Here is a 13,132-nt window from a genome sequence, read left to right on the forward strand (position 1 = left end):
AGTTAAGAGGCAAGCAGCAGCATTTCTGACCACCATATTCTTATAATTAATAACACTTCGTGTCACAGTAAGCATATGGTTTGAATGTTTTCCTCACAGAGATTCTGGGTTCAAATCTCGGCGAAGAAGTTATAGAAAATAAATGACTGCGTAATCATATTGATGAGATGATATTTATGATATTTAGCTGCCAGATTATACAATAATACATAATTAATATTTGTTTTATAATCATACGTACATTCTATTTTTTTTAGATATTTTACTATACTATTATTAATGTATTTATATTCATGTATCATTATTTAAAAGGAATTACAAATATTGTATTGTAAAGTTTAATATAAAAATGCATTCATACAAATTAAGGCCTTCTCTGTAATAAACGCAGTCCTCTCTACAGTTTATTAAATAAAGACCCACGCCCATTAGGCATGAGGAAATATTCTATTGCTAAAATACGGTATTTGTAATATACACAGCAGAGTGAACGTTGAGTCTCCCTTCAGGGATTATAATTAGTATATTAAAATATTTTGTGTCCTCAGAGCCCTTGAAGGCCATGGTCAGCCCTCGGAAGGTGAAAGGCAGCGTGGGCAGCAAGGTGTCTCTGTCCTGCAGCGTGAGTGGCGCTGACGAGTACGAGCTGTCGTGGTACCGCAATGGAGAGATCATCTACCCCGGCAACAACGTCCGTTTCACCGGTCTCAACCGGGAAAATCTCATCATGGAAGGAATGTCAAAGAGTGATGGCGGGGCCTATCAGTGCTTCGCCACGAAGGGCAAAATGTCCGCTCAGGACTTTGTGCAAGTCATCCTTGAAGGTAACAGTCCAATAAGCATGTGTACATGCACACACGTTACCCTTCACAGAATCAGATTCAGGTCTAAGCAATCAATGCAAGGTTTACATTTTAATGGAATCCTGCTGTGACTCTCTGATAAAGCTCACCATTAGTATGATTATGTCAGACTCCACAAATACACACAAAAGCACGTCCATAGTTTGGATGTTACCTCGGCAGTGTTGCTCAGGCAACTGTGTCCTGTGACCAGAGGTGGGTAGTAACGCACAACATTTACTCATTTAACATTTTACATAAATTGTAATTGTCAGAGTACTTTAAATGCACCGTACTTTTTACTTTTACATGAGTATTTATGTGAAGAAGGATCTCTACTTTTACTCTGTTACAATGATGGACATGCCGTTCGCTACTTTTATTTATTCATTCTTGCGTGTGCGCGTCTATTTTTAGACTCCATCTTCGACTTCCGCATAGGGCGCCCGTTGCGCCAATCAAACGGCATCACTAGTGTCATTTGACTCCAATTCACCAATCAGATGACACAAGCACATAGCCTTCGCGAGCCAATCAAAATGACTTATTTTGGGTGGAAAAAAAAAAAAAAAAAACAGCCGCGCGACTGTGTTTATTTTACACTCTCGAAAAAAAACAGCTTTATCATGCAGCTCTTAAATTGTGACTGGCCAAACTTGGATATGTCAGCCCACTTTTAACTTGAGAAAACACCTTGCGGTACGTTGGAGATGTTTCTATTGTTGTTTTGGCAGTGGATATGGCAAAATTAGCCCTATCCCTATGGTGTCGCACACGCGCACACAATCAATAAGTCTCTTCAGCAAACAGCTTCTTCATGATGTCTTTATAATAATGAATAAAACAAATAATGTTTATGTAGGGCCCAATGTATGTGTTATTGGTTTTTGGTCAGTTAAAAATTTAAATGGTGGCAGGTGTGTGTCGACTCCCATATATTATTATTATTATTATTATTTTATTTTTTGATGTTCATGCTCTGATTTAAAACAATTAAAAATTAGAAAATCAGAAGTTACTCACAAGTTACTCTTTACTTGAGTAGTTTTTTCATTGAGTACTTTCTAACTCGAGTAAATACTTGTATGACTACTTTTTACTTTTACTTGAGTCATATTATTCAAATGTAACCGTACTTTTACTTGAGTACAATATTTGGGTACCCTAACCACCTCTGCCTGTGACCATAGGACCGTAAAAAGAAAGACATTGATCATCTATAATCATGTGCAGCAGACCTACATTATTAGAGAGAAAACGATGGCAAGTATTTCAAAAGGCAGCTATGCTCTTTGTTTTCCCAAGTGTGTGGACAGTGTGGACAGCATCATGTCCCAAACTAAATGAATGCAATAAAAAGGTCTGTTAACATTTATTAGTATTATTAGTATTAAGTTATTAGCGCGAGAGCAGAGTCTAAGATGTTGTTGAGGTAAAGCCCCTTTTTGTTCCAGATTGACTGTGCCTCAGTGAACAGTTGAGTTTGGTATGCAAAAGATGTCAAGCCTTGACCTCAACCCCACCAAACACCTTCTAGATGAATAGAGTGAAAAGTCCCAGACACAGTCCAAAATCTCATCTTCCATGAGGAGTGGAAGTTGTTGGATCAGTCAAGTGGGGAGCAACAGGTTCTTTTCCTCATGTAGCTGTAATGACTGTGTCACATTACTATCGCTATTAATAATTTACATGTGGAAATCAATGTCTCGCTCTCTGTATTAGTTAATCGAGCTATCAAGAGGAACCTGAAGTCAAAAGTTGTCAGAGAACGTTTTCAAACATTCAGCAATTGTAATTCTAAGCAATTTTAAAGACTATCCAATTCAATATGACCGAGAAGGCAGGGATTAGAATGAATATTTTCACACCAACGTGGCACAGTTCAGAGATAGGCTACTGTAGTTTTGTCTCATTTTAACTCCAGAGTGACATCCATAATAAAAATAAAGACAGTACCCATTATTTGCTCAGTGTTAAATATTACCGCGTTATAAAATAATAATACAGTAAATAGAATAACTGTTGAACCTTTTTTACCAGCGAGAGTAACAGGTGGCGATTTTTTTCCATCCACCCAGTGAATATGATTATACACTGGTGATTGAGCCCTAGCCTGCCTCCATGTTTTATTCATCACAGCATACCCATTTCGCATTGTCGCACTCCGCAGATGGCACGCCAAAGATCCTCTCCTCCTTCAGCGAAAAGGTGGTGAACCCCAACGAGCCCGTCTTCCTGGTGTGCAACGTCAAGGGCACGCCGCCGCCCCGGTGCATGTGGTCGCTGGACGACGACCCCGTCATCAAAGACAGCCACCATCACCTGGGACACTACGAGACCCACGAGGGCCACGTGGTCAGCCAGCTCAACGTGACGCACACGCAGGTGCAGGACGGCGGCGTGTACCGGTGCACGTGCAGCAACTCGGCTGGCCTTGTGTACCACCAGGCTCGAATAAACGTAAGAGGTGCTTGTCAAATCAGCTCCTCCAAGAACAACTATACACATACCTGTCTGTCTTTCCGTATATCTGTCTGTCTGCCTGAATGCTGCACACGTCCGCTGAATGCTGTGCGAAAAATGTGAATTTAGTTAGTTAGTTTTTTTTTTTTTTTTTGTCTGATGTATCTGAACAAAGTTATTTGTTTTAGTTGTACATTTTTCTCCCCTCGACGTAATTTTTAAATTGGTACTTTTTATCATGCTTTTCCTGCACTCTCGTACCCATCCATCCATCCATCCATTTTCTGAGCCGCTTCTCCTCACTAGGGTCGCGGGCGTGCTGGAGCCTATCCCAGCTGTCATCGGGCAGGAGGCGGGGTACACCCTGAACTGGTTGCCAGCCAATCGCAGGGAACATAGAAACTAACAACCATTCGCATTCACAGTCATGCCTACGGGCAATTTAGAGTCTCCAATTAATGCATGTTTTTGGGATGTGGGAGGAAACCGGAGTGCCCGGAGAAAACCCACGCAGGCACGGGGAGAACATGCAAACTCCACACAGGCGGGGACGGGGATTGAACCCCGCACCTCAGAACTGTGAGGCTAATGCTCTAACCAGTCGGCCACCGTGCCGGCCACTCTGGGCGAGTTAGTAAATAGCCAGAGGATGTTCCTTCTCTTTGCATGAACGTATCTTTGGTGTGCTTTTGCGTGTGTTTACAAGGGCGGCCAATTCTACAGTTTAAGATCAGATACTGCACTTTATGTGACACAGAATGTATCATTGTTCTGTGGCTGAGAGGAGGAAGCAGAGTTAGAATAATCATTATTACATTATTATTTCAATTCTCCCCTCAGATGTAAACACTTTAATCAGCTTGTCATTCGGCTGCCTTCTGCTAAGTTAAACATTTTACAAGCCAAGTAAAACAAAGCCCAATAATTCTACATGTTGGCTTGAACCACCATGTCTGTTATTTGTTTTACTAGCACTTAACATTGTGTTGTTTAATATCCAGCAAATAAAAAATTAACTGTTTTGTGTGCACATCACTGCAGCAAGCGTCACAGCTTCTGCAACCTAAGACCATGACTAATAAATGTCCTCGTAAGGAGTTCTTTCTGAACCACTCTCATTCTCAGGCCGTGCCAGCATCCGTTTGATGAAAAACGTCACCGCCATCGCGGGACGGGATGCCTTCATTCACTGCCGTGTGATCGGCTATCCTTACTATTCCATCAAGTGGTACAAAAACTCTGCATTGTTGCCATTCAACCATCGACAGCGAGCCTTCGAAAACAACGGCACGCTGAGGCTCACAAATGTGCAGCAGGGAGACGCCGGAGAGTATAACTGCAAAGTGATGGTCCAACCCAACAAGATGGACTCCCAAAGTGTCCACCTCCGTGTAAGAGGTTAGTGAATTTTCCTGACATGTCCGACGTCCATCCATCTATTATTTATTCATGCAATTTGTCCCCATTAGGGTCACAGGTAACTGGAGCCTATCCAATCTGACTTTGGGCAAGATACTAAGTCACCCGTGTATTGCAGGGCATTAAGACAAACAACCATTCACATTTATAGACAAAAGAGAGTTTTCAATTTGCATGAGAAAAATGTTTTGGGGATTGCCGATCCCTGTGTCCTAAACTGAAACAGTTGCAAAGTAAAAATTCGTTCCTTCTTTTATTTGTATTTTTTTATTTTTTTTACCGAGACCAACATGTTCTCCTTCATTTCCAAAGTGGATCACAAAAAAGGCCAAAGCAGACAGATAAACAAATCAGCTCATGCAGGAAGGCAAGCGGCTGTTTAAATAGATTTCATATTCATCTCAGACTAATAATGAGTCTACCTGCTACTCCTCAGTTCATCAGGCTAGCTAATGAAGACTGTATCTGTGCTAATGATATCACAGAGCTGATCTCCGTCGAGATCGTACAAGCTGTAATTGGAAACATGAAGGAGGGCTTCCCCATTATGCTCCATTTCCTTCCGTCTGATCAGTAGACGAGGATGCCACCGCCACATTACACTTTGTCATGAAGCAAGGGGAACAGAGGGGGAGAGAGAAGAGTGAGAACGCAAGCTCGGGCCATGATACAAAACAACGCTTCCCAGCGGTGCCCTGCTGAGCGAATGCATTTGTTAATTTCAGCCCGCTCGTGCTTAAAATACGCGGAGGTCTTTGGGGATCCTGGGAGTCCATTATCTCCACTTTGTTGAAAATTAAATAAGCAGTTAAAGTGCTGCTTATTTTCACAGTTATATGATCTCACTGGACACTCAGCCACAGATGACTTGTGCGATGGCAGGCGGTTTCCAAGGGACAAGTTTAATCCCTTTTATTGCATAACGCTGTTTTGAACTTTCTACCCTACCCTTCATATGCTATTCTTGTCATTGTTGACCAGTGTACTAACCACCCACATAGGACTGTGGGATAAATGAATAATAGTCCAGATTGTTGCTCCTTAATCACTGTAATCATTCAAATAAGCTGGCCATTTGGCCACATATGTTATGAAGGCGTATTGTACAGGTCGGGTAATATATAGATGATTGGTAGATGATTGTCAGAAATAGGGGTACAATATGAGTCCGTTTCCACCTCCAAAGTAGAAATGTATAGCACATGGCTAAAAAGACTCCAACATAACTGTTTGTACGCCCCAAAAGGGTACAGGAATGTTTTCAAGAACTGTAATGGATATGAATTTAGGTCCAGAAGTATTTGGACCTACAGTGTTTGTATGATTTTATTAATTTATTTATTATTATTTTTATTTTTTTGGGTAGCGTCATTATCCATCTGTACTTTGAAATATCAGTGAGCTGTTCCATTGGCAACCAAACATGCCCATGTCATAACACTGCCTCCACCATGTTGACACAGTGTGGTATGCTTTTGGATTATTTCTGCTTTTCCTTTGCTACCCCATACGTTTCTCTCCTCACCCTTCCAATACCCCTTGCTCTCATTAGTCTGGAATCTGATTCCAGAACACAACAGATTTTTTTTAAAGATGTTATCTGGAATTTTACCACTGGTGTGCACCTTGTTGTAAAACCTCTTTATTTACATTCATGAAGGAGTCTCTTGATTGTAGATTTAGATGTCGTCAATGGCATCTCTACCTTCTCCAGGACATTCTTCACTTAATGTCTGTTCACATCTCAAGCTCATAAATTGAAGGTACACTACCTTGATTGTTTTATTTCAAATCTATTGTGATGATTTGTAAAGGCAAAAGCATACAAAGTTTGTCCATGTCCATATACTTCTGTAGCAAAGTTTAAAGGCTGGGCCTTCGAGCTCTTAGGGCATTGAATTGATCGCAATTGGACTGTTCTGGTTGTCTTACAAGCCTCTCATCCGAGCAGGCTTCTTCAGGATGAGAGGCGAACGTCTTCTATGACAACCGGAAAGGTCCAGTTGCGATCGATTCAATGCCCTGAGAATGAAATGACTTTGAATATTAATATGAAATAATAATATTGAATATTCACAGGCATGTGCCTTCGAGTGTACCATAAGCTTAAGCCTTGTAACATTGCTGCTCTCTTTTAAGACCCTGTAGGTTGGTATGTAATAGGTAGTTAGGTAGGTGGGTCAAATGCAACAATCCAAAGTTCCTTGACATCATCTTTGGCATGTTTTTGTGTCTTCTTGTGGCAAAAGACACAATGTTCCAGCTTGAGAATTAAATCCAATTATCGCAGAATTCTTTGCTTTTCAGATTCTTTATGTTCCACTGATGGCCGACCTTTTCCACAGTGTTGCCGATAGATAATTATAGGTTGTCATTGAATTTGAAAAAGAAAAATGTTCCCTGACAGCTGAAATTATATCTAAATTTAGATTCTCTTCCATTGTGTGTCCCCTCGCCCTCCTCTTTTCCACTTTTCTGTCTTCAGTCCCTCCCTACATTCAGCCCTTTGAGTTCCAGCGATTCACCATCGGTCAGCGTGTCTTCATCCCCTGTGTGGTCATGTCGGGTGACCGGCCTCTAGACATCACATGGCAGAAAGATGGACGACCTATCCCGACTAGCCTGGGAGTGACCGTAGATAACATCGACTTCACCAGCTCACTGAGAATCTCCAACCTGACACCTGACCACAATGGCAACTATACGTGTATCGCCCGCAATGAGGCGGCCGCTGCGGAGCACCAGAGTCAGCTCATTGTTCGAGGTGAGACCAATGGCAACTTTCTAGGTGGGGCAGTGCACCAGATGCTATTGTTTTATTCTAAACTGTAGCAACAGTATATTTTGTAATTATTAATACACAGCAGAGATTCGATTCTTGTGCATAAATATTACTCGAATGTCCCTTTTCCATTGCACTATAACTATTTGGCTTGCCACTCCTACCTTGACAATGGGTGACTGGTGTCAATGAAGGCGTGTCCTGCATCCCTGCTGGTTGCTTATTGGTCGAGCAGAATCATCATCGCCAAGTCATTTTAACATTTGAGGATACTCGGCTAGAAAGGAGTGGCTTGAAAGGCGCCTATAAATGAAATTAATTGTTATTATTATTATTATTATTAAATATGGCGGTAGGGTGGACGACTGGTTAGCACATCTGCCTCACGGTTCTGAGGACCGTGGTTCAAATCCCGGCCTCACCTGTGTGGCGTTTGTATGTTCTCCCCGTGCCTGCGTGGGTTTTCTCCGGGCACTCCGGTTTCCTCCCACATCCCAAAAACATGCATGGTAGGTTGATTGAAAGACTCTAAATTGCCCGTAGGTGTGAATATGAGCTTGTTTGTTTCTGTGCCCTGCGATTGGCTGGTGACCAGTTCAGGGTCTACCCCGCCTCTCGCCCGAAGATAGCTGGGATAGGCTCCAGCATGCCCGCGACCCTTGTGGGGATAAGCGGTATAGAAAATGGATGGATGGATTATTAAATATAAACACACTAACATTAGCTTACGCTGTTACTGTGCTTTAGCACTAGATCCAGCCGTTTTATACGACGCAGTCCCCATTTCACTGCCCTACTCAAGCATGTCTCCAATAAAATTCATCACATTGCCATGACCAGCAACCACATGCTGAGAAATAAATACAGCAGACCTTCATTTTCCTCCCTAGTTGTTGTCTCGCATGAACTGACTGATGTGTTCAATGCGCTGCGGTTTTCCCTGTTTCAAGTAGAAAACTGCCCCGAACTGTGATGAGTAGAGGTGAGGCCAGTACTGTGCAGTAAAAAATCCGTTAGCCTGTATCTAACTTTCTATTCCTACCTGCTTGGTATCCACAGGCTTAGCGCCATTAGCCCTTGGTTTACTGTTCAAACACCTCAGTGGCCATGACAGACATATGAAATATATTTATGGGCCTGTGGGGAAGTTCTGATTGAGCCCTGTGAATTTTGGCAACAAATGATCACGCACACTTTTGACTTGACCGGGAAGAAAAATCTGCGAAATTCTGTTGATCTACTGTATGTTAATGAGTCAGCTAAATAGCTAAGAATTTACAACACTTGTTTAGACGTTTTAACAATGCAAAATGTAGTTTATTTGTTGTCTGTGTGATTTAGAGCATTGCTCTTCAACGAGAAATTATAATTATAAAATTAAAAAGCACATCAGGCATTGTATGAAAGTACAGTAGTTTTCCTGATCTAAACGCTTGGTGCTCCACTATAGTAATGAGTAATAACTTGTAATAAAGAAATAAGTATAAAAAAAAAATTATTTTATTTTGCCCGCAATTGAAAATGAACCATCTCATTTATATGAACTGTTGTGCACAGTTCCTCCTCAGTTTGTGGTTCAGCCCGAGGATCAAGACGGGATCTACGGGAAAACTGTCACTCTCAACTGCTCTGCCGAAGGATACCCACCACCCACCATTGTATGGGAGCACTCCAAAGGTATAATACCTGCCATAAAAGTGTACCCTCACCTCAGATGCTTCTCACTAAACACAAATGAGTTTTTGGTTTGGATTTGTTTTTGTTGTGTTCAGTTTTTTTTTTTTTTTTTTTTACAGATGAGTAGGTTTGGTTGAGTTTAGCTAAGTGGTGCACATGGGTGCCTACACTTACACACATTGAGGGCTTGCGGCATACTGATGCATGCACAGGCGCACACATCCAACTGTTCAGCCAACATGGTCTTGTAAGGTGTCACCCTGAATCCTAAAAGCGTTATCACTGAGAAAGACCCCATTACAGAAAACCAGACAACGTATACGGATGCAGAAGTATAAGGCAGCCGTGCGTACAGGCAGGAAGGCAGCAGTTGAGTTCAGCCACTTGAGCAGAGCACATGAAGAGGAGTCCCAGGTGTTTGCTACCTCATCCATATAACCAGGGATGAAAGCTTCACCAACAGAAAGAAAACAACCAATGGGGATTCATGCAAGTGTGCAGGTGTGCGTGTGAGTGCGTGAGCTCAGGCCGATGATCAAAAGAATGAAATGTCTATTTTTCAACCTTTGATGGGATTTGTGTGTGTGTGTGTGTGTGTGTGTGTGTGTGTGTGTGTGTGAGAAAGCGAGAGACAGGCAGGCCTCATGTCTGATTAACACCATCTGACCATTCCTGCTTGGTATCTAAGATTTCAGCCTTTTGTCACAGATTTTCAAAGGACATTACATTAGTCAGAGTAATGGGAAATTCTAGGCATTACGCAATCACGTTTTCAGTCAAGTGCGTTTTCCAGTTTTAGATGTCATGTGGCCTCTTCCCCTGTAATCATAAATCCATGTTAAAATCAAGTGAAATATTAAAACACTTTCAGGCTGAAACTGAAGCTGTCATTCCGTTTAGTAAAAATAAAAATGAGACAATCGGGAGGGAACATGCAATGTTGTAATTTAATATGGCCTTGAAGCAAAAAGCATCACTATTATGGAACCACCCCCAGAAAAAAAAAAGGTCATTAATTTCTGAAAATAGCTGACCCACGTGGGGATTGACCAATAGTATCGATTTGTGTAAAAAATATGAAATTGATCAAATTTGGACTTTGAAGGCTTCCACCCAACAGTGACGATATACAGTATACAGTACGCCAGAATCATATTTCAACAGTATTAGTGGACATTTAATGAATCTATCCAGGGTCAAACTGTTGCCATCGTAAAGCCTTTTTAAATTTAGTGAAACATTTTACTTAATAAAAACTGTTATACAAGTGTACAAATAAATTACCCACTGTTAATAGTGAAAATAATACATTTTGTAAATGTAAAAACAATAAATTCTGTACTAACTGACAGATGGTTTGATGAACATCGAGTGGAAGATTCTTTATTTTTTGAGTCACTAAACACGGCTTACTTTGCAATGTCCATTCAGTTCTTTGTTTATTATTATTATTATTATTATTTACTTATTGTCAACTTTCTATGATATGATATCTTCACATTTTCCCTGTGGTGTGTTAATCCTTTCGATTCTCCCTGAGCCGGAAGTGTCATGATATATGTTGTGGGAGGGCATATCGTCATGCGCGATGGCCTTTCTAACTCTGGGTTTTTGTGTGACATTTGACATTACGAACTCCCAATAGCCCAACTTCAATTGTATTGTCTCATTTCTTTCATGTCAAAATGCAGTTTGTTCAGGGAATGGCGGTCTGGCTTCCTTTTTTCAGCAACCCTAGTAGCAAAGAGCCAGATGAATGTGTGTGGGAAATATGCAAGTGCAAGTACAGGTCAGCTGCTATGAGCATAAAAAACAGCTCTGATTGGCTATGCAAAATCCATAATTCAAGGGGGAACACGTCTCCCTGGCATTTCGCTCAGAGCCAGGAGAAAAGAAACAGAGTTCCCACTTAACCCTGTCCTCTCCAGGCCACCTGACTGCCTTGTAATTAAAAAGCAAAAAAACAAAAACAAACCAAAAAATACAGCTAAATGGTCTAACCTTTACATGCTAACTTCAAACAGTGTCTTTAACATCTGACTCAGTTCTCACGCAGTTTATAGTAAATGAGCGAAGGGAAACATGACGCTTCCACTGTTAGAGTGTTGCTGGCGACTTTATTACTATAACTCATTATTAGTGACATATCCACATTTAAGACTACTCTTCGATAATTATAGAAATCAAAGGAGAGTATGTAATGAAGGAAAATATAAAAATCCGTCTTCAGACTTCAGAACATTGTTGTTCATTAACCATGTGTTTTCAAACCAGATAATCCATGTCGTTATTGTCTCTGTTAAAGGGAATTACATCATTTTGACATCATTAACATAATAATTGTCCTCCTGTTCCATCATCTTATATACAAAGAATAAATCCAGGGAGTTGTCCACTCACATAGGCATATTAATCCTTGTCTAAATACAGTCAATCTGACTGGCAAAGCCTCATGTTGAGACGCTCCCTCTGCCACCAATCTGCATGCCTTGTTCAATGTGGGCATTAAGTCTGCTCTGATTGCATCACATCGGCAGCTCAGCTCTTGACACTGCGCTCAGCAGCTGTTGGCCGGTTTGAGGATTTAGACCCGGTGTTAAGAAACATGTTTACAACCCCCCCCCAAAATCTGACAGGCTTTGTCATCAAATCTGTAAACACATGTGCTCAAATGAAAGCACACACGGTGGACATCATGCTCATCTACTGTATGTCCAGTTCATGCCAATATGTGCCAACACATACAGTAGTCATACACTCACTGGACACTTCATTAGGTATGCAAGTTCTCTATCTAATAAGATCTTACACACACGATCTGGGTGATAAATTGCTCTTATTTTTGGTTTGAATCGGCACTCAATTGAGAAACCCCCCTCCTGCGTATACTGTACCTCAATTTTGTCATTACAATCCATTTATTGTACACTATGACTTATGTCAAATAAGGGAAATGTCCAAACGTGCCCTCTCTTGTAATGGTAATGCAAATGTAAAATCTAAAATCAACTGACTAACTAACTAACTAACTAACAACCATCAATGAAAATGCTATCTCTTGCTACCTAATCATAATAATCCCCAGTTTAGACAGATATAAAGGTATTTATTTCATACTATTTTATACTGTGGTTCTCCTTTATATTTTTGCAGGTGTTCTTACTATTGAAAAATATCAAGTGTATGCAAAATATAGCCTGTGGGCCACATATGCCGTGCGATGTTCTTTTATTCACCCCACTGTATTTACCTTACCAAGACTCAAATGTTCATTGTATTAGTTAGCCATTTTCCCCTATAATTGGTTAATTCAAATTTATTTTAATTTTTTTATTCATCTAACTAACAATTGACTATTTGATTTATTGTAAATATTAAAATAGACAAGCATTAATAAAATAAATAATTGTTCTTATACATTTAATGTTCATGCATTTAAAACATTTTGTACAATTGCTTGATTATGTATTATTGAATTTTTCAATGAGGATGAAATATCTCATTAAAATGATTAAACAGTTTTACATATTTTACTTCAACATCTACGGATGACCTGGCCCATGTTTTACCAATCAAATGTGGACCTTGAGCAAAACGTTTGCCCACCCCTCATGTAAGCCATTACTGTCTGTCGACTGAGTTTATGTGTCACTTCCTCTGCCACAGGTGCAGGCGTCCCCTTGTTTCAGCCAATCCTCCTGAACAGTGGCTCTCGCATCCAGCAGCTGAGTAACGGTTCGTTGCTGATCAAACACGTGCTGGAGGACGACAACGGCTTTTACCTGTGTAAGGTCAGCAACGACGTGGGCGCTGACGTCAGCAAGTCCATGTACCTCACTGTCAAAAGTAAGACTCTTTACCTCATCCATATCAGTTGATACACTTGCACTCAGTGTGTCTGGGTCAGTGTTTGAAACCCACAAGGGACAGGTCTTGGCTGCAGTCTTTG

At 40.8% G+C, this 13,132-nt stretch overlaps 1 protein-coding gene across 5 annotated transcripts in view; it reads left to right on the forward strand.

Annotated features, from left to right (window-relative positions):
• The window catches only part of dscamb (Down syndrome cell adhesion molecule b), a 134,631-nt gene that overhangs the window by 82,620 nt on the left and 38,879 nt on the right, over nt 1-13,132 (forward strand). For 4 of the 5 annotated variants that reach the window (XM_061782749.1, XM_061782751.1, XM_061782752.1 and 1 more), the window contains exons 6-11: nt 549-824; nt 3,013-3,309; nt 4,431-4,703; nt 7,210-7,488; nt 9,064-9,183; nt 12,850-13,029. In XM_061782749.1, coding sequence (XP_061638733.1) covers nt 549-824; nt 3,013-3,309; nt 4,431-4,703; nt 7,210-7,488; nt 9,064-9,183; nt 12,850-13,029 — 1,425 coding nt within the window. Of the gene's footprint in view, nt 1-548; nt 825-3,012; nt 3,310-4,430; nt 4,704-7,209; nt 7,489-9,063; nt 9,184-12,849; nt 13,030-13,132 lie in introns of those variants that run through there. The other variant, XM_061782753.1, reaches the window with a different exon arrangement.

Source organism: Phyllopteryx taeniolatus, chromosome 8 (genome assembly GCF_024500385.1).
Source record: "Phyllopteryx taeniolatus isolate TA_2022b chromosome 8, UOR_Ptae_1.2, whole genome shotgun sequence".
NCBI classification, from domain to species: Eukaryota; Metazoa; Chordata; class Actinopteri; order Syngnathiformes; family Syngnathidae; genus Phyllopteryx; species Phyllopteryx taeniolatus.